This window comes from Pyricularia grisea (genome assembly GCF_004355905.1).
Source record: "Pyricularia grisea strain NI907 chromosome Unknown Pyricularia_grisea_NI907_Scaffold_1, whole genome shotgun sequence".
Lineage (NCBI taxonomy): Eukaryota > Fungi > Ascomycota > Sordariomycetes > Magnaporthales > Pyriculariaceae > Pyricularia > Pyricularia grisea.
In genome coordinates, this window is record NW_022156716.1 from 4,016,602 (window position 1) to 4,037,784 (window position 21,183).

Genomic DNA, 21,183 nt, shown 5'->3' on the forward strand with positions numbered 1-21,183 from the left:
ATTACTCCTCCTCCTTCCCTCCTTCCCCCCACCACCCATCCCAGTTGTTTCCAATGATCATCGATCAGCACTTTGTCGTGAACAAGTAGACTAAAACGGATAAAATGGCATACGAACTGCGTAAGCGTGCAGATGGAATGGGGGAGGCTAGCAAGCATCCCCGACTATGTAAGACGCTACTGTAGTACGGGCATAATTTGTCCTGCGTCACGGCGATATCAATCACACCTTTTTTTGCTTGCGACCAATCCCAGTTTAACTTTTGACCCTACCAACAAGGCTCCACCGTCACTCCTCCTCGCCTCGCTCTCCTTGTGGATTCATAACTACTATTGACAGCCTAAGGAGCTAGAGAAAGGGACCAAGTACGTAGGTACCTAACTAGGTACTCAAGTAACACTATCTTAGGCACTTCGGTCAGCGTTCCAACTAGTCAAGGGCGCATCATCTAGGACTCACGTGCACTATCACACTTGTAAATCTCCAAGAGTGCCGTGATGTATAGAAATTTACTAACTACAGTACCTATGTCACATTATTCATTAACAGGAACCATGGATATGTTTTGTTGGGTTTGACCACTCGCCATCTGACGAGGGTCGTTCATCATCTTGTATTTTTTTTGCAGCACCTCGGGTTCTTTCCCATCAGTAGCTTGCTTTGATATCAGGGGTTTTGACGCCCTTCTTCCTCCTCCTGTCATTGTCTAGGCAACAAAAAAATATTTTCCAAATGTGGCCTCCAAACATTTCCCAAGACAGATTTTGATCTCTCGTAACAGAAAAGGACTCGCTTCCGACCAAAAAAAGTAAACTGTACAGAACACATTGATGTGAATGAAAAATAGGAAAAATGGTATCATCCAAACGACTGTCTCGCAGAAGCTCAAAGCAAACTCCTCTGTGAGCTCCCGATATCGTGAAGTTTTAAAAAAAAGACTCCTTCCGTTCTAGTGGTCTTTTGAACAGAAAAGAGATTGCCGCCCAAAAAGAAGAAAAAAGCAATAGCCAAAAAGATCAAACCTGCCTTTGTCTTGGACAAATTGAAACCCCCAACTCCATACGATCTCGGTCATACCCACGACCTAAAACATTTCTTGCTCCATCGTTAAAAAAACAGAAAAAAAAGGAATTGTTCCGTTCCAAAGTAATACTTGTCCTCACACGAACTGCTCGGCTTGGACCTTGAACAAAGGAAAATGTAAAAGATAGGCAAAGAATGCAGCAAAAACAATTGGCCAAAGTGTCGTTAGGGCCCCGAATTAAATACAGTTAAATGTTTTGGTGAATTTTTTAGTGGACGAAACACAAATCAAGAGTCCGGCTTTTGTCGTGATAGCTTTTGTTTTTGTCGTAATACACGCTGGTAACTTAAATGGAAGCCCAGGAAAATGCAGCGTTGTCGTATAATGCCCGGAATTCCAAGCAGCGTGGCAGAAGATTTTCAGTAGCAGGCAAACATGGGTACCTGGTGGTGCTGATGGAAGTGAACCGGATGAGGATGATGCATGACAGGCATAGGAGCAGGATGCTGCACCTGGTACTTGTACATAACATCCAAGAGATGTGGCATGTGGTGGTGCATGGGGTATGGGTTCACAGGAACTGCAGCCTTAGGCATGTGGTGGTGACCAAAGGGCATGTTCATCTGTACTGGCTGTGATGGAACCTGAATAGGCATCGGAGGTACTGTGGAATGTCCCTGGAAATGTTGAACGTATTCGGATGACAATCCAACGTGGCCATGGACGGCCGAGTCCGGGTCAAAGATGACAGCGCCCGACTCTGGGTGAGGGGGCGGCGTCACAGCATCGCGTGGACCCGGGCAATAGTCATCCTCGTCCTCTGAGTCATCCTCAAGATCCTCGAGGCTGGAGTCGCTCATGGACTCGTCATCGGAGGCGTCGGACGACGCAGGCGAAAGTGGGGCGTCTTCGTACTCGTAGTCCTCATCGTCATCCACAATGGCATCCTCCTCAACGTAAGAGATGTACTCTGGTGATGCCGACGGGGCCATCTGTTGTTGTTCAGTAAACCTGGGGCAGGCAGCAATCTTGGCCTTGAGCTCCGGGAGAGTGATCCTCTCATCAGGGTTCCGGGTAAAAATGGCAGCCAGGATATCATTCAACTCATCCGATACTGGCAGGATAGTCTTGAGGAAATCCTTGCTCCGGGTGTATGCCCGGTAGGTAGAGTCCTCGAATGAGGCCTGCTTCCAAGGGTTACGGCCACAGGTAAGGTTAACCAGAATGACTCCCAGGCTCCACACATCGTTTGGTGCACAAAAGTAGTATGGCCTCCTGGTAGTATGATCTAGACACTCTGAAAAAGAGAAGAGAAAAGAAGGTTAGTTGATAGTGAAGGAAAGGGGTTGGGTGACGGTTTGTATAGAAAATCCACGGATTGGGTTGCCATGGCCGGAAAACCGCCGGGTGGTGAGCCGCTTCAAAAAAAAACTTACCAGGAGACATGTAAAAGGTCGATCCGCATCCGTAATCCTCAGATCGGTCCGAAGAGGTAGCAAGGCCAAAATCCGCCAGCTTGACGGTTTCTCCATTGTTGGACACCAGGATGTTCTCAGGCTTCAGATCACGGTGGTAGATACCCTGGGAATGGCAGTACTCCACGGCATCCAGGATCTGAAGGAAAACCTGCTTGGCCAAAGCGTCCTTACCAACATACTGTCCACGCTCGGTAATGTTATAAAAGAGATCACCTTCAGGGCAGTACTCCAAGATAACGTAGATACATTCCGGGTCATCGATGATCTTCAACATCGAAACAACATTGGGGTGTGCAGATGCGAGCCAGTGCAGGCGGATCTCGCGCTGCTGGAAAGCAACCTGTCTCCTATCGAGGGGTGTGCCGTCGGTGTTGAACTTGCTGAGGGTCTTGACGGCATACCTGACCTGGGTCTTAACGTCCACAGCCGAGTATACCACACCGTATGCGCCGGTTCCGAGGATTCCTTGGAGCTGGAGGGTTCCGGCAAGGAACCTTCCTAACCTAGCCTCAGGAGCCGTTGGGACATATCTCGGCTGCTGCTGTACTTGTGACTGAATGGCGCACTTTGGGATCTCGAAGGGCGACGGAGAGGCTGGGGGCGTCGGGTATCCATATGGGAACTGCATATTATTGGATATATCTGGGTTTGTCGGTTGGACCAAGAGTTTCCTGGACCTGTATCCTAGGGGGGACGGTTTGCAAAATAGGGTCGCAGGAACAAGTGGTACTTTAGCTGGAGCCAAAGACCGAGCCGACCGATGGAGTAGACAAAGAAATGCCAGTGGGCTAGAGAGAAGAAGAAAAGGAGAGTATAGGAGCTCCTGGTTTTCCTTTGTTCCTCAACAGTCCGGCTGAGCAGTGGGCGTCTGACCAAAAAAACAAAAGGAGAATAGCAGAGAGAGAAAAAGAAGACTCCAAGTAGAATTAGGCCTCCAGTTGGAACGTTTTGGGACTTCTGGAGATCACAAGGTCCCTCGTATTATGGGTTGCGAACAAAAGGTGACGTCGAGTCAACGAGTCGTGAGGTTGTCGCAAAGTGGAAAAGAGGCTGCCCTATTATCGTCAAAGAGGAGGCAATGTGTCGAGTGGTCCAAAGGGTCGTAGCGGGTTTGTTGGGTTGTGGAGAGTAGAGAAGAGAGAGGACGATAAAGATTGCCTTTGACCTGGCGATGGAGGATTAAGAGGGAAAGAAGAGTGGAGGAGAGGATTCGTGTTGGAAGGAACGTAGAGAAGGACGGGTCGTTATGTTGAAGTTGGAAATATGATATGAAGGTTGAGATGGAGGGGAGGAAGGCCTTTGATGATATTCAATACAGCAAGAGCTAGTTTCCCACTCGCCGCTGCTTGCCCACACGCCCGCTTGGCACACGAGTGGTAGGCCCCACAAGATGGGAAAGAACCCAACTGGAGCAGGGGTGTGGGTGGCTGAAGGGACTTGCATGTCGGATGTACCTGGGTACCTAAAACTACGTCGCCCAACCGAAGCAAAGCAAAGCCAAGCAGAGCGAGAGAGCATAGCAGGCACGCCATGGCCCTCGTCTGGAGTAGTACCTGCTTGGTAGTGGCCTTCCTGGAAAGAGGGGCGTGGAGCCTAGGGTGGGAACAACCATGGTCGACAGGGAACAAGCCCGTTGGATGGGCAGAGCTGTGGCCCGTGTCTTAGTAGCAAGGATCCACTCCATGCACATCTATTTCAAGTGCGGGCTAGGATTGGCCCCGGCTGATGGATCGTCATGGATTGGACGCTCCCAAGGCTCCATCCTCGTCCTGAGGTTTTGACAGATCCCTGCATTGGGGGGTGTGGAGTCGCTGCTTGCGGATGCTACTGGTACGAGTTAGTGGTAGGCCCAGAAGGCAGGGCAGGCCTGCCCCAAAACCTTGCCTTGCTTGCCTACCACCTACGATACATTGGGGCGTCCACTCAGGAGACGTAGCAGGGTGTGCTTGTGACCTGTGACCGACTTTCTCATAATATAATCCGCTGTCACAACGAAATAACGGGCCCACCTCGAAGGGTGTGGTACGAGTATCACCGCCACCACCACACATTGCACTAACGCTTTTGCTCAAGTCCACTACAATCGGACCAGTCACACATCCTGGTAAAACCCAGGACACTTGTCTGGCTCCGTCTGCATCGACGAATAACGATGCAGCAAAGAGGCCCAGCGCTTGGGGTTGGAAGGGGAGAAAGAGAGAGATTGGAAGCGGACTGTCAGAGTCGCACTCGATAGTCGATGGGGTGGTGTGAGATGTGTGTTTTGTTGTCTCGCCTTGCGTGAGTGAGTGAGTGTGTGTGAGTGTGTGTGAGTGTGTGTGAGTGTGTGTGTGTGTGTGTGTGTGTATGTGTATTATGTGCGTGTGAATGTGTGTGAGTGTCTTGTGCTTGCTTGTTCTTTGCCTCTGTGTCGCCCTCTCTCTCCACCGTCTCCCTTCCCTTTGCTAGCAGAGTTCCTACTCCACTACGTATAGGGATGTTTCTTTGTGGTGCAGGCGATGATCCCCCTTCTGGAATTCTTTGATGCTCTGCTGACTCCCACAGTGGCCCCACGGCTGCCTGCGAATCGCCGGCTTTATCGTCATAGTAGGCAGATCTCATTCCAGCCGCGACGAGCGGTGGTGCCGTCGCGAAACATGGGCCGTCCATGCGGCGCAGCAAATACAGTACTATCTTTGCTAGTAGTACGGAAATCCCTTTTTCCTTTTGCCTTTGTTTTTTTTTTTTTTTTATCTTGCTTCGTTCTCTATGCGACCCCGACGAGTGTTCCCCGCCGTTGTTTGGAAGCAAGTGATTACCTAGTACTACGTACGCCTTGTACGTACCACACGGCCTGCTCCGTTGAGTCTATCCCTACGGTATTTGCTTTGCCCAGACTGTTGCCTGTATCCCTGTGCATTGACTTTGGATGCCTTTTTTTTCCCACGGGGTTCAAGCCCCATTCCGCGTGCGTATTTACGCGGTGGCAAACAAATACTTTTACTTGGGTATACTTGGTCTCCAGATCGCCAGAATAGCTCTGAAGCGTAGCGGTCCATGCAGAAAAAGGAGTAAGAAATTCTATTCAGTTGCTTGATTACGAATGACTATTAGATAAAGGAAGGAGGTTGAATATTTGTCCGGCCTTCTGATAGCTGTAAGCATTTTCCACTGCAGTCTACGGGCGGTTGGTTCGTACATTGTAATTGCGGTAATCCTTTTGCACTGCTAGTACTGTAGTATACCCTTGGGGCGTGGAATATGCTTCGCCGATGTTCAGAGAAAAAGGCAAAATAAACAAACTTTTTTGGCTTGGCGCCAGTTTGAGGCCAATGAGAGCGTTGATGGTAGGGGGGAAAGGCTACTATGTACATGTAAGTTAGGTTTTACGATTCTAGGCGCGGGCAGTTTCCGGCAGAGCACTTGCAGCGAAAAGAAGCGAGGGGGGATGGTAACAATAGACGGACGGGCGGCGGGACGTGCAACTCAAAATGAATGGTAAACTTGGGGGGAGGGGCGCAACAATCAATCTCATGCCTGAACCTGGGATTCTCTTTGCATCTTGTCTGAATCTTTTTTTTTTTTTAATCACAAGTTTACATGACTAGAACATACAGATTATGCTGCGACCTTTGACCGGTGGTTGTTGCCTGCCTACGCAAAGTAAACTCAACGTAAGGTATTTATTATGCTCGGCACAAAGAAAAAGTCTCCTTCGGTTGCTGATCCATGAAACTTTTTTTTTTGGCGTGCTCGCGACAGTCCCCAGCATAGATGAAGCACGAACGACTGGCAAAAGAGGGGAAGCCTTTAACTCGCTTGTGTCAGTCGACATGCATTCCTGGGGTTATTCGACAGATTTGCTGGTTATATTGGACGATCTTGTTTGGGCGCAGCTCCCTTTGGGTTAGGCGCAAAAAAGAAAAAAAAGATTGAAGAGTACCACCTATCAAGCAGGAAACAGGCAGAGCAAAGCCTCCACTGGATAATGAAGCACCTATGCACCAACCTGTGTACGGTAGCTAAATGAATCAAAGCTGATAATGGGCAACGGTCAGGTGAACAGAAAATAAAATAAAAAACAATGAAAAAAATAGAAGCAACAAGTTTCCGACGAGATTTCTATCGGCACGTTTACCGCAAGAGGAAGTGAAATCGGATTTTAGGTCCACCCGTTGCATCTCGCATTGAGTTCGCCGTAGTAGCAGCGCCAAAAAAAGGGACCTGCCTCACGTCGACTAATCTCCCTTTTTCCCACACAAGTTCCCTTCGGAAGCGCCTTGGCAGAGCATCACCGTTGTTCCATCAATCGCTGTCAGCATTATCAGATCCTATCAATCAATTCAGGGAACAATACAGTAAAATTTCACTACGGGCGGCTCGTGCATTTTTTTTTTTTGAGGGGTCGGTTGTATTTAGCACATTTCGCTGCCGGGTTTCTCCAGGAGGCACAGCACAAGTTTAGAGCACAATCTAGGTAAGGCCCATGACGCCAGCCCGGCGACGGCAACGGTTGGGGTTGTCTGCATGCGGGCGCAGCGTAGGATGGATGGGCTGGGCGCGAAGGCCCCCCAGCCATTTTTGAATAATGAGTTTTGGGGGGAGGGAGCATCAAAACGTAACTACTTTTTGATTCTCGCCTATCTAACTGCATACTTTATTATTATTATTATTATTTTATTTTTTTTCGCGATGCCCAGCCCCTAGCCAGCTGTCAGTCATCTTTTGCACCATTTCTTTTTCCAATCGATGCTCGCCATTGGTTGGTTTAAAAGACCATTCCAGACGGACACTGATGTGCGTGGCTGCATGCAACAGGCGTTATTTCTTTACTTTTTTGTTGCCAGCCACCCCAAACAGGAAACATGAATTTTCATTCATGCGGTCGATTTGTGAAGAGTTTTGTGATGCACTCTCGGCGTAGACGGCGGCTCCCATCTGGTCGCTCTGGGCCGGGCTGGGCAGCCTTGGTGTTACAAGAAGGTAACCGGGCAAGGGAATCCATCCTTTCCTTTCCCTCCTATTCTATTTTTTCCCCTTCTTCCGCAAGCTTTTCGTCAAAGGCTTTTACCGATCAAATTGACGCCAAGTATAACCTGAGTAAGTAAGAGTCAACAAGTTCAAAATGTCGATAATCTTTTTCCTTTTCTTTGGAGATCGACACCGAGAGGTCTTGACTCGATAAGATTACCTTTTATATCTTTCAAGAGTAAGTTTTGCACAACTTCCTACAGGTGGCTCCTGGGGTGTTTAGTTCTGTATCACTCATGATATTTAATTAACTACCGCAATCTAAAAACTTTCAATTTTGGTGACTCCTGTCCGGGATAGTTGGCCAAGCGGAGATCGGGGGGAGGGGGTCTTGCACAAAAGTTTTTTGCATTGAATTTGCGCATGTAACAAACTCAACACAGCGACTTTGCAAAATAGGAGAAATGATGATCAGGAGACGAAAGACAGGTAGAAACTACCATAGTAGGAAATCGGGTCCCGGGACTTTCGGTGGTTGCGGACAGGGTATCCCGGGCGGCAACGGCCCTCGCCGCAAATCATCACAGCAAAAAAAAACAACCTTGGTTGGTGACTGGTCTGTTTCTACTGTAATTTTTTCGCCATCGCCTGTAATTATGGGGCCGGTCGTCTATCCCACACATGGCAGATGACCACACTAAGTTTTGGTGGCATTTTCCATGGTAGCCTTCCATTGCCCCAGTCTTGGTTCCAGTGTCCCTGTGGGAAGAAAAAAAGTGAAAAAAAAAAGTCCGAGACCAATGCACCCCCGGCCCACGACAAGGGCTAGGTCTCCAAAGAGTAACAAGATTAGAAACGGTTGATCGTGGCCAGAAGCCTTGGTACTCATAATAGATGGGGCAAACAAGGAAAGTAATGACCAATCACAAACTCCCTGGTACCAATTGCTGCTGGCCTTGTCAGGTGGCCGGCGGTTGACATTGCCGCCCTCCTTTTCGGCCCCGTGCATATCATCATACCATAGTAAGCAGCCGGGGGATGTATGTGGATATGATTGTTATTTACTACAACACAGCTGAGAAGGATTGGCGCAGAATTCTGGGAAGCATCTCGGATGTTAGTTTCGGCGGCAGCGCATCTTGCAACAGAGTGGCAGGCGCAGTACCGTAAAACCCAGTGGCACTTTTTTTTCTGTATGCGAAGTGGCAATTTCGGATGCAACTCTCGTCTGATGAAGCGCGTGGTATCTTTTTTTGTGAGAGACCTGCATCTGGACTCTGTCCTCTTCTTCTTGTTTTTTTTTTTTTTTTTTTTTTTTTTTTTTCCGCTTGTGTATCACCTTTTTATTTATTTATTGTTTTCTCTAAATTGTTTTTCTTTCCAGCTTGCCGTTGTTTTGCTCCCACTTTGTTATGCAATGCAACACAAGGACCGAACCCCCAAGCAGGGAAGGATTTACTGTTAGCGGTCAGGGCGAGCGGTACGTCTCAGTACGCTCATCCTTGGCTGCAGGCCAATGTTCCTCCGTCAGCAGGCAATAACAACTAAGCCACTTCTATTCTACCTACTAATACTTCCCACTATGCTATGTCCGTACCTGAGTGATCAAGACAGGCAAAGACGGGCGTGTTGCAGATAATTATGACAATTGCTTCTTAGATTATCAAAGCCTAATGACTGATCTTCGGGCGGTTAGTTTGATGAGCCACTTTTTTATTGTTTTGCTTAGAGTACATGGTCAATTCAGGCCCTTGGCAATCAAAATAACTTTTCATTTGGGGATTGGTCGAGTTGTGAATGAATAGTATGTCAGATGTGTCAATCATTAAGCAGATCCGTCCACCTATCCATCCCTACATCATCAATACATCAGTCAATCAGCAAAGGCAATTCCTTTGCACAACGATGCACGAAAGTGAGGCTGTCGAATGTACGTAGGTGGTTGAGATGGTCCGTGCATGCGCATAACACACCTACCATACCTACGTACATAATACGTAAACGCACACACACAGACCAAACTCCATGGACCAATCGGTGCAGGTCCTGAAATTGACCATCGCTACCTACCCACGTAGAGTGCCATGCTGGAAATTTCCATGCTGGATGCTTGCAATGCGTGGTTTTCCTTCCAGAAATCCAGCCAGAAACCAAGAGACGCCATCTGTTTTTTTTTCTGGCTCAAAGTGTGGGACCTGAATTATTGGGCACGAGTGCTTGTTCTCGGAAAATGGCTTGCAGATTTGAACGTTGGCAAAAGAGCGGGTCACTCGAGCCCACTTTTTTTTTTTTTTTTCGTAAACTTTCTTTGACTCTTCTTCGTCCCAGTTCTTTCTACCTTCTTTGAGGTGTTCGTTAATTACCACGAGCTCGCTCAATGGTTTGTGATGTCCACCCAAATCCGGTCTCAATTTGTTTTTGGTTTGGTCGCACCGCACCAAGATTTCCCATCCCGTCCCTGAGTTCCACATTGTAAAGTCGCAGCCGATAATCTCGTATTACTGGGCGCGAAGGTAATAATTCTTTTTTTCCCTGCTTGTTCACCGGCCGGCCAGAATGCTCCATCACTGATGGAACAGTAATCTTTCCACTAATTTCTTGACGTTTTCCCTTATAGGGTGGGATGCTCTCTTTTTTTTTTTCTGTGGGCGATGGCGCAAATTGGCATTTTTCTGGTTGGGGCAGGAGAATTGGGGGATCTCGCAGATTCTTACTCTCACGCCAGCCGATCTTTTGTTTTTAGTACGGGATGTTTAAGTCCGCTTTGAGGTTAGATTGTGACTTTCTGTTTGGGTGAGGGTCGCGATGGGCCCCATCCATCAATCAATCAATACCTTATCTTTTGAAGTTTTGGTAACGCATCTCGTTCATGCCTTGGTCCACTGCGGTTGACAGCGGAACTTTTGAAAGGTGCCATCATATGCGTAGCCTAACCAGGTCTGCTACTACTCCGGGTAGTAATATTTTTACGGATCTACTAAGCAAAGTTTGAGTTCACCAATAATTGCTATTTCGTACGATGGATAGCAATTTGTTAATATTACTTTTGTCCGGCAGTACCTTGTTTCCGCATGTATTAAAGTCGCATTCCACCTCGATTTTTTAAACTTGGTACAGGGAGAGGCCATGACACGATCAAGGTGGGTCTCGCGGCAGCTGACAAAGGAAAATGGCGCAGGCACAAGGTCCACGAACCAAGATGGACTACCGAGTTGTGCCAATCCAAACTGAGAAGTTGCTTTCCCAGGGATGTACAGTACTACGGTATAGTGGTAGTACTCTGCAGACTCTGTAAAGTATGTAGCGAGTAGGCTGTGGTCCGTGTGTCGGGACTTTCCTTTCCTCACTGGGCAGACGAACCTTCAGACGGCTACGAGATGCTGCTTTATTTCTTTCCCACTTTGGTTACCACCGTGATAGATTGGAATGGCATGTTTCGCTGCGAACTACAGTACGCATCTGGAAAGGTTTGCTTTTGCTATTGTTTCGTGCCGTGATGGGCTGACGAGCGGTGACGTTTTAAGCAAGTTTGAGGCATATTCAGGTCCACCGGAGACTTGACTCTACTCGTTATTGATTTTTTTCTTCTTCTTCATATTCTGCTCATAATCACTCGATATTGTATACCTAAAAACACTTTCCTTTTTCTAATTATTTTCCCCGCGCCTTAGCTCAATCGTATGATTGCTAGCGACATCATATCGCCGATCCGACGGTTCGCGCTAACCTCCACTTATTTTTTATTTTATTTTTTTCATGCCTGTGCCTGTTAATGCTGACCCTTGTGCATGAAAAGATCTTTTTCTCAGCTGGGCTTTTCTACTTCCGTGGACATATCGATGACGCCTCTGGGGGGGTGAGTCGGTTTGATTTTTTGTTTCTTTAGTCGCCATGGCCAGACGAGTCTATGGTAAGCTGGGCTGCACTGGACTGACGAGAAGCGTAGTCGCAACCACAGCCCCTTCGACGAGGGAAACTCTAGGCTAGGTTAAAGACCATTGACAAATGAATGTCATCAGTCTTTGCGCGCGGAGTCTTGATTGATGAAATGTTGCATAAGCACTTGCGACTTTGACTAGACTACAATAACCCTCGACCAAGTATCTTGGCAAGCATATTTCGATGGAACGGGGGGGTTTAAACATGCGCATTGGAACGAGGGGGGCTAGCTACCGCGAAAACAAAAAAGCCCGTACCGGCCTGCCCACGTTCCGCATCCGTTGTGTTGGCCAAGCCCGGCCGGGCTAAACTATGACCCAGCTCCCGCGGGCTTCGACTTGCCTGCATGGGAATGTGTTCAAAATCGCATGTCAGAATATGCGCGTCTAATTGATTACCCTGTGACAGGCTGCCAAGTCTGTAGCGTTTCGATACCTGGGTGATCTGATGGTTGCGTGTTTTGTCCCTCAAAAGGAAGAAAGAAAAGGCGCGCCTTGTCTGTTTCGTCAGAGGCCCCCACGCAAAGAGTCTCAAGCTGGACTCTTCCAGCGCAGCCGTTTCAGATGTTGATCAGTCATTCTTATACGGCCTTAATCTTGGCAGGTGAATCATAACTAACATATGAGCAAGAGGGTTACCGTCAAGAAGGATAATAGAAGCCATTAGGTCTAGCCGACCAGACGAAAAACCAATGCCAAGCATTATCTTATCGTACATTACACAACAAATTGGGAGTCGGTAACGAGATGTGGGCGGTGTGTTTGATGGGTTCAGTTCAAGAACCATCCCCCCTGCCGAAGATCTCGCGTCGAGAGGCGTTCAAGGGCATGATGAGCGAGGCGAAGCAAGGATGGATCAAGAGACACCGAGGTTCTTCATGTTTCAGCCACAACGATGAGAGCGAAAAGAGTACGAGCGACCTTGTGCCTGGGGTGCCTTACTTAGGGTAACGCCACATATCGTCAGCCCGATACCAAGCTCGGACGTTATTGAACGGGGTATTACCATCCGATGTCTTGTTGCTTCAACACTGACATGAGTTATCACGTCGTACTATGCAATACGGGTTGTGCTTTGTTGTTCTTGTTCTTGTTCTTGTTGTTGTTGTTTTTTGTTGTTGCTAGTATTGTTTGACCCTTGCAAACCCCTCAAACAGAACCCCCTCATCAGACATGTTATGGTATTATTAAGTGGGATCTTGGTTTGCTGCGAACCGAAATGCTCAGTAACTCAGGGGTCCTTAACAGGCTCGGAGTATTATTTCCTAGTCAGTAAAACCAACACGCAAGGCACGGCCGGAATCAGTCACACACAGAGAGAGACAGCCATGCACCCAGTCCCTGGCCTGGGCTGCTTACGAGATATGCACAAACAGCGGGTTGACGATTGCATCGGAAACGCTGTGTTGTTGTTCGCTTGTGGCCGTTGTTGTTGTTGACAACGATGACCCTCCATTTTTTTCCCTCACCTTTACCTGCTTGCCTGCAACTAATTTCCTACAAGCAAAACCAGGCGAGGAGAGGCATGAAAGAACCCCTATTTTGCCTCCTAATGTCTGGAACATGTTCCAACCCCCGCCTTGAGGGATCGATCCATCCTCTCGAGTTAGTGATCTGCAACCTTGTGGCAAACGGTTGGGAACGTCATTGATGCAGATGATCCATTCCGTATATGTCTGCGATTTCTTTTTAGTTTTGTTTTTTTGTAATCGTGTTACTATTGGATATGAATGTAGTCTGACAGCGGCGTGTATCTATACAAGCATACCAAGTTACTTCATGGACTGTATGTATGTACTAGCATGAGTTTTTGCAAGTGCATTTAAGTGGACACGTTCGTTTTGTCGCAACATAGGCAACTTTAAACCTATGATGATATACTTACTTATAGTATACGCACAGAACCAAAGATGGTCGATGGGCAAGTCATAGATGGATTTTTTTGTTTCGCGCTTGTTGCTTCTCTGTCAGTCATCGAAACAAGGTCATTGGTCAAGCAAGCAAAATAGGAAAATTGACCCGACCAAGTCGGCGCCGGCGTTTGATGGTCAAGCGTTGGAATTCCCGGTCTTACTCTTTTTCTTTCTTACTCTTTTTTCTTTTGTTTAATTCTGACGCAAGACCGTGCCAACTCTTTCTCCGCTGTCCTCGCTTCTACTTGACTCCCAAAACCCATTGCCACTGTATGACTGTAAGCTCCCGTGTGCGCGTCCTTTTTAGGTCGCCCACGAATAGTTTTTAGTATACGTGACTTGTGTGACTCTTCCTCTCTGAACCATCGGTTTAGTCGGTCGTGCATTGCCCGGGTCGTCCGGTAAATGTGCCCGAGGGCCCTTTTTTAGTTTTCTGTTTTGTACTGTAGTGTCCTGCTCGCCATCGTCATGCCCGTGAGCACTTAGCCCCGAAATCCAAAAAACCAAAAAAAACGTCGTCCTTTCTTATTTGTTAGACAGGACCCTTTTCGCATTACTCCATACATGCATTTCACGCGAAGCGCACAGAACTTAAACTAGTCGCGCTCTTCTTTTTTTGTTGTCTCTCAAGAAAAGCCAATGCACCGGATGCCCCAAAAGGGTGTTTTTTCTTCTTTTTTTTTCCTGTTCCAAGTAGGCTCGCGGCTAGCCCGTTGCACCAACTTTCCACTAGTATTTTTCGTCACGTCCCGGCTGGCAACACTAAAAGACACGAGGCCTCTGTGGCTAAAGTGGTAAGGAGAGACAACTCACAAGCGAAAGGGAGGAGTAATCTTTTCTCTTCAGTTCGAAACGTGCGCCGGATGGTTGCCTCCCCCATGATATCAAGACATAATAAATAAATAAATAGAAGGTCCGGGTTTTTGCTATGATGATGATGATGATGACCTGGCGCACCGGGATGCTCTTGTGACAGCGGGATGCGTGAAGGGAGCCGTTGTTTCTGGGTGTCTCTCTTCTTTTGTTTTTGCGCGTGTCCTTTTTTTTTTCTTACTTTCTCTCACTTGACATGACCGCACGTCCTCAAAGGGGGTGAGTGCATCAGTAGCATAATCATCTCAGCTACAAGCGGACGTGCTTCGCCCATCTAAGCCGTCTTGACCCTTAGCTCACGAAAAAAAAGACTGATTATTTTCTCTGAACCCCCCCGAATTTGTGTCATAACTTCAGCCTTTTCTATTACTTTCCTGCGCTTTCTCCCGCTAGACCAGACCAAGGGATAGACCAGAATATCCGGGCCATCCTGCTACGTATTGTAGATCCCAGTTTGCGTCATCCTAAGTTGGCTTTTTTTTTATTTATTTCTTTCTGACGGATGCGCTCAGAGCATTTGATTTTTGGTTTCTATTTTTTTATTTCTGAGCGATGATCCGAGTTCTAGACCCTGATTATCCTGATGATCAACCTGCTGGTCTAAAAAAGCCACCGCCGTAAACCGACATGACACTGTGTGTGCCGCCAGCCGAGCCGTCGCCGGTGTAGGCACAATGGGCACACTCCCCAATCACATCATGCACGAGTAGACGCAGGATGGGGGAATTGACGAACGGATTCAACACTGAACAAAAAAGAATGAATAAAAAAGCAATTCACGAATCACGTATTTGCCCCTGCAGTGCAGTATGCAGTATGCACTCTGCATGTATGTATGATGTTTATATCTGGGCCCTGAGTTATGACAAAAAACGTGAAAATAAAGAGTAATTCACCCAAGTAGAACCAGACTAGTTTGAAATATGTATCTCAAGGCAATTAATTGCTTAGGTATATTGTATTGATGCAAATGCTGACTTCAGTCCATGCAAGAAATCCCCCATAGATAGATGTTCAACACCCGATTGGCTGCAGCGTCCCAAGGCAAGCAAGCGCCCGCGGCAGCCTGTACAGTTCCTAGGTTATAGTCCGGGCGGGCTGTAAAAAAAAAAAAAAAAAAAAAAAAAAAAAAAAAAAAAAAAAAAAAAGATGGTGTTGTCTTCTGTGGCCCGCCTGTCATACATAGATTGTGGGATTTTTAATATATTTCTCCAAAGTGGTGGCCACACCTTTTCTTCAACCCAAACCAATAAACACCATAGTTTGAAGCCAAGGTGTAAATATGGCAAATGAATTAAGTGCGGCTGGTCGTTTTGGTGTTTCCAATGCTTTGCCATATTAAAATGTGCCAAGAGTTTGCTGTTTAGTTTGCATGCACTGTTTTTTTTTCAGCTCCTCTAAAGGAAACCAAGAAAGTTCGTACCAGAGGCTGGGAAGTATATCACATGCTGCACAAGAATATAGACCATGAGGCTAGGCGCTGGCAATCACCAATCGTTTGCAACTTTGAACTACTTACTTAGCCTTGTACCCCGCCATCGTATACCAATCTCGATCAAACAAACAAGGGAGTGGATGCATCACAGCCTTCAAAATCAACCAAGGGATGGTATGCTCCGAGTGGACGGTACCGGATCAGGAGCCGCCTGTTTTTCTTTTATTATTTGGTTGGTTTTTCCTTTTGACGGTTTCCCCGAAGTTCCACAAGAAATTCAAGATCTCGATCGTATATAAACTAGCTAGTGGACTAATTTGTACATAGTATAGGGCAGTATGATAATGGGGAATAGTCGTTTCAAAGGTGGTCTGATTCCGATGTCAGTGGCGATAGACATAGCAGGCGGAATATACACCTCTCCAAGTCTTCTTCCACAAGGGAATTAAAAAATAACGACGGAAAAAAAAAAAGAAAATAACATGCAAAGCAACGCAAACGCTTCTCTGGAGAAGAAACTAAACCTGGGACGTACACGCGTCGTTTGTGCTTTTTTCTTTGTTCAAACCTCAAGGTCTTTTGTTCTCCCTTCGGACCAGAACATGCATAATACCCCGAATGAGCTGAGGCAAGGCAAGCCCGTACTTTTTTTTTGGAGTCAGTCATGGTCTACTTTTGTGTCTCTCTGTCTGTGTCTTGTCAGCATGCTCGAGGGGGCGCCACGCATGCAAGACAGACCCCTAATATCCGATTTTGCTTTTGGTACTGCTTTGTTTGTCCCGTTCCCAATCGTCCAATGCGCGCTTTTTTTATACCTCACTTGCTTCCTGACTGGTCACCTGCTCAACCTAAGAAGAAAATGAACAAAGAAGAAAAAAGCAAACAGACAAATACTATAAGGCGACTGGCTCTTTGGGTCTGGGGCCAAGTGATCATGGGGGGAGTGCATTGACATGAACACAAAAAACGTCTGGTTTACAGTACCTGGATGCAACCAGGGACCCGGGGCTTGCCGGGGAGCCATGGTTGACGTGATGATTGCCCTGTTTGTCCGGACGGGGGAATCTCTTTTTGGCGTGATTCCGGTGTTGTCACCTCTCTTTATCTCTTCTCTATTGGCTGGCCTGATGCGTTTTGATGCCTTCTCCCGGCCTTGGGACGGAAGCCTTGCCTATGTGGCCCTACGCCACCAGCCTCACATGGAATTACGTGTGATTACGTAGTACGATGGTTGCTACCCAGAACAAGATGGGAGAAAAGAGAAAAAAAAAAAAAAAAAAAAAAAAAAACCATGTTTCAGAACCTACTTCCAACATTACATACAAACAGAACAGGGCGATGGCCTTGTTCATCGGCAACCCCATTGTTCCCTCCGCCTTGCATTTCATAGCAAAGATACGCTCAACCTTCAGGGAGACAAGTCTGACAAGAGACGACGTGCGTTGTCTTCCCATCTCCGATTTTCGTCGACCGAGGTTCTGGGATGTTTTGCTTTTCCTTTTATTTTCTTTTCTAGGTTGCCCTCCTTTTTCTTCTTTGTTCAATTCTTCCGAGAAGTACTCCCCACCCCCAACCCGCTCGTAGACTAAGACCGTTCCCAATATTGACCGGGAAGCTTTTCTAACCAGCAGGAAATATATAGGGCAGACTATCAGCCAAGGCCTGCTTTGACAGGGGAGGTAACCAAGGCAAGGCTGATTAAAGCCAAACAGGGTGGCAGTGTTGAAAAAAAAATAAGGGGAAAGAAAGTTTGATAAACAATGTTGTTAGTAACCTGTTTTGGGTAATCAAGTATGCCGAAAAGAGTTATTATACATGCATGGGCTTCTGAATCGTGTTATTTCGCCTTGTCTCCTCCAGGAGGGAACAAAAAAAAAAAAAGCATGACCACGCCTTATTATGGGCATAAAAACAGACTGACAGCGAAAAATAGGCGACCAAGAAAAAAAAAACACTTGTCATACTTGTCAAAAATGCTACCGATCCCATCTAACTGAGCAAGCTCCGCCCGGAAAATGATAGAGTAGGATGCCCCGGTAAATATGGTAGCACAAAGCCTCACAGACCGCAAATGGGAGGCGATCGCAAACGAGCGGGTGGTTTTCTACAATCATGCAAGCTCCCAGATTGACCAAGGGAATCTTTTTTTTTAACAGTTTTATTTATTTATTTTTTTATCAAAGTAATGCCGTGCTTGGATCCCATTGCTCCTCCGGAAACAACCCGTTACACGACAGATCGTCATCGTCTCCGCCCCGTCGTCGTACTAACCTTGCCTCTCTCCATATGCGGTGTCTTCTCCTTTTGGACAAGAGTGCATAATGTGGCCGTTGTTCAAGTCATTCTCAATTACCCCCAATTCCCGCCCGCTCCTTGTTTGGAAGGAAGTAGCTGGGTTGGAGATGTGCGAGTCATTAATTAGTTAAGAAAGAAGTATTTTTGGTGCGAAAATGGTACGGTACAATTAAATCATTGTCATACGCATTGATTGATTGCTCTCATAAACTTAATTTATTTATTGTAAATAGCCATGAGCTGCTATTGACCAAACTAAGCTCTGTAGATACCAGTGTAAAGTCGGTAGACATCAGCTCTGTTCGGTGAACCCGTCCAGCCGATCTCCGTATCGTCATGCCATATATACATGACAACCAAGTTAGTATACTATTCTTAGTTTTATTCTCAGTATATGATGTATATGCGCCTGATTTCGAGGTTGTCAGTATCAATGCGGTGGAAGAAAACACTGGTCAAGTCAAGGAATATCATGACACATATAGCAGGTTAAATCTGTTTTGGTACACGTTATAAAAATGCTTCAAGGTATGTTTATTCGAATGTGTATATTAGTAGGTTGTAATCTCGGTTTTCTCAATTTTTAGTTCTTGCTTTAATTATCAGCTCTTTGTGTTTGCTTTGCCTAGCAACAAATTCGCTACTCTTCTGGCAAACTTTCAACTCCACATCCCATCGATTCAAGTTAAGCTTAAACATCATGAAATTTGGATATACTTTTGCCATAGCCGCCGCCGCTATGGCCACTCCAGCAATGGCCACTCCAAGAGTGACACCTCAAATGGCAGCTGACAAAATGGCACCTCCAGTTCGAGTAATGGTTCCTCCAGCAATCGTTAGAACCTGTCTGGTTAGATTGATGCTTGACAGAGGTTACACACAGGGGAACAGAGAGATGGTTTCCGATCAGCGAGAAGTTCACAATCCCCCGGGAATCGCCAGATTTGAATCAAAAAACGAAAAATTCAACTTGGAAGTCATGGTCAACAGCGATTGCACACTCAGAAATCCTCGACAAATACCTGGTTACTATTGGGATCCTATTTGGGCCTAAACTAAAGGTAAATGGTGTGAAGCGTTGGATCACAAAACAACTTGGTTCTTTGTACAATCACAAGTATTGAAAGTAAACATATTCAACAAAATATAATCGATCGTTCCACTTCAAAACTAAAAACCCCGGATATTTATTGAAATGTCACCCATTCCATCCAAAAGGGGGGGAATGAGCCTGCAGAGATGCAGAACAAAGAAAAAAAAAAGAGCAGCACGTAGTTTTTCCTGGACACCTAAAAATTCCCCGACTCTTCAACGTGCATTTTTGTTGATGCAAAAAACGTACTCAAGCCCCCATGCCCCCTAGTCGGCCAGCCAAAACGCACAGGAAAACTTCTCATCCACTTCCCGCACCAGTCTCTCTCGCCCCGGATTGTTAGTACGAGGACAGCAAGGGAGGAAGGACTTGAACCATCGCAGAAAAGACGGAGAGGGTTAGGTGCTCCGCCATACATGATAAGTAATTTCTGTCTCGGTGTGCCCGAGGCAGGGGACAGATACAGACCCGTGAGACGGTGCACAGGGCGAATTGAGGATATGAGGGGTGGGGGAAAAAAAGAGAGAAGCTTCTCCCGAGCTACACGACACAGCGAAAGCCTTGTAACCCTCCAGGGCAGTGTTGTGGATGTGCAGTGTGGGATGTGGTGCCTGCCCATCGCCAAGTTGGTGTTTGCTGGAACAAAGAAACTCCTAGGCTAAGGTACTCTCCCAATAAGGGGCGGACAAACATATCTCCAAAGTAAATGGGGGGCAAGGTTCCTGCTCCGTTCCCCCCTGAATTGCGCGAGCAGACTTCTGTCAACATCTTGATCCCACTCTATCTGACAGCTCTACACACCGGAGAAACATTGCCGATTATGACTATACCGGACGACGAAACGAACATACAAGTCAGATGAACAAACAACTCTCCCCACCCGCATCATGGCTACCGGCGTAACAAATTCCCCCACACACAAGCGCGTCGGGGACCCGGGTGTTTGTCGACGGGGACCTTGGCCTTGGTAAACATAGCCGGCCGTGCTTACATACGCAAAGTCATCCCCGACACCAAGCAAGATGACGGGCAATGGGGGGAAAATTGGGTGGCGTTTGGTTGGTATGCTCTTTTCGGCGTGACTTGCAGGTTCCCGGAAGCCATCATGTTACACGCGAGCGGAAACGACCAGCGATGTTTTCTCTTTTCAATATTTGTGAGTGTCTCACCATGCCACACCGACCGCAATCAGGGTGGGTTTTCCTGCCTCCCCTACGGTCTATGAGAGTAGACACAGGAAAGCGCCCCCATCTACCTCTAGGTAGAAACTCGTCCAAGAAAAGAGGTGATGCACTCATGTAGCCTCCCGGGTTGCATGTCCTGGTCGGGAAAACCACAGACCTAGAAAGAAAGAAAAAGCCTCGCTCGGAAGCCTCATCCCAGCACCCAACAAACATAAACAGAAACACAACGCACTAGCAGAAGCATGAGACAAAGAAGAGAAGAAACAAAACATCGCCTCAGTTACACCGAGTCAGATCTGTGCATGTGTAAGCAATGACTTGGAGGAGAGGAGGGTACGAGTCTTTCCTGCCTCTCTGTATACATTGCCGTTTACGCTCCCAAGACACCGTCACCCCAGTCTACTACACCTTGGGGGGAGGGACATAACAAGGTGCAAGCCTAGCCGACTTTGCCGTAGGGCCGCATCTTGAGCTCTTTTTCTCGTACTTGTCTCGGTCGTCATCAGTGGGAAGGGAGGGGGAACACGACGGGGATTAATCGTCAGGCCGCGTGCGGGACCCGGCAGTGTGAGGCGGAGATGGTAGGACTTTGGGGGTTGCGAGGCTGAGGGGCGTGACCGACTCTCCCTCCCCTGGTTCGACTCGACAGTTGCCCACTTCCCGCTACCACTAGGTTAGAACTCGGCCACTGTGGACAGTGGGCGTGTGAGGAGGCACAGGAAGAGCCCGACAAAAGGGGCCAGTTCTACCATCCACATGACCGTTTGGACAACAATCGAGTAGTGAAATGGTGCAACAGGTCATGATGTGCATACACTGTACACTGTACACTGATACTATGGCGAAATCCTACCGTATGTCGACTTTCTTTGGTACACATCATCCGGGATCATACGGGTCGATGGTGGATCTACCACACGGTGTCCAATGGGCTCGGGGAGACAATCCGTGGGTCCTGCTTATGCAGCATGGGAAGGGGAAATAACGACAAGCGCCCGGC

At 47.3% G+C, this 21,183-nt stretch overlaps 2 protein-coding genes across 2 annotated transcripts; one reads left to right on the plus strand and one right to left on the minus strand.

Moving 5' to 3' along the window:
- Positions 1-529: 529 nt before the first annotated feature.
- On the minus strand, positions 530-3,767 carry PgNI_01223 (uncharacterized protein). The gene is made up of 2 exons (XM_031121297.1): positions 2,461-3,767; positions 530-2,321 (listed from the first exon to the last, which is right to left on the minus strand). The coding sequence occupies exons 1-2, from the start codon at positions 3,128-3,130 to the stop codon at positions 1,444-1,446; spliced, it is 1,548 nt and encodes a 515-aa protein (XP_030987615.1). The 5' UTR covers positions 3,131-3,767; the 3' UTR covers positions 530-1,443.
- Positions 3,768-15,623: 11,856 nt separating this feature from the next.
- PgNI_01224 (uncharacterized protein) lies at positions 15,624-16,450 on the plus strand (the record flags this gene model as incomplete). The annotated part of the gene is made up of 2 exons (XM_031121298.1): positions 15,624-15,843; positions 15,939-16,450. A coding segment is annotated over exon 2 (357 nt), but the record flags the coding sequence as incomplete, so codon positions are not given.
- Between the last annotated feature and the right edge of the window lie 4,733 nt (positions 16,451-21,183).

Bases quoted from the DNA above. Each gene is read 5' to 3' on its own strand.
- PgNI_01223 (XM_031121297.1), bottom strand. From the start codon at position 3,130: ATGCAGTTCCCATATGGATACCCGACGCCCCCAGCCTCTCCGTCGCCC. The intron at 2,322-2,460 runs GTAAGTTTTTTT...TCTCTTTTTCAG, and splicing joins GACCTTTTACATGTCTCCTG to AGTGTCTAGATCATACTACC.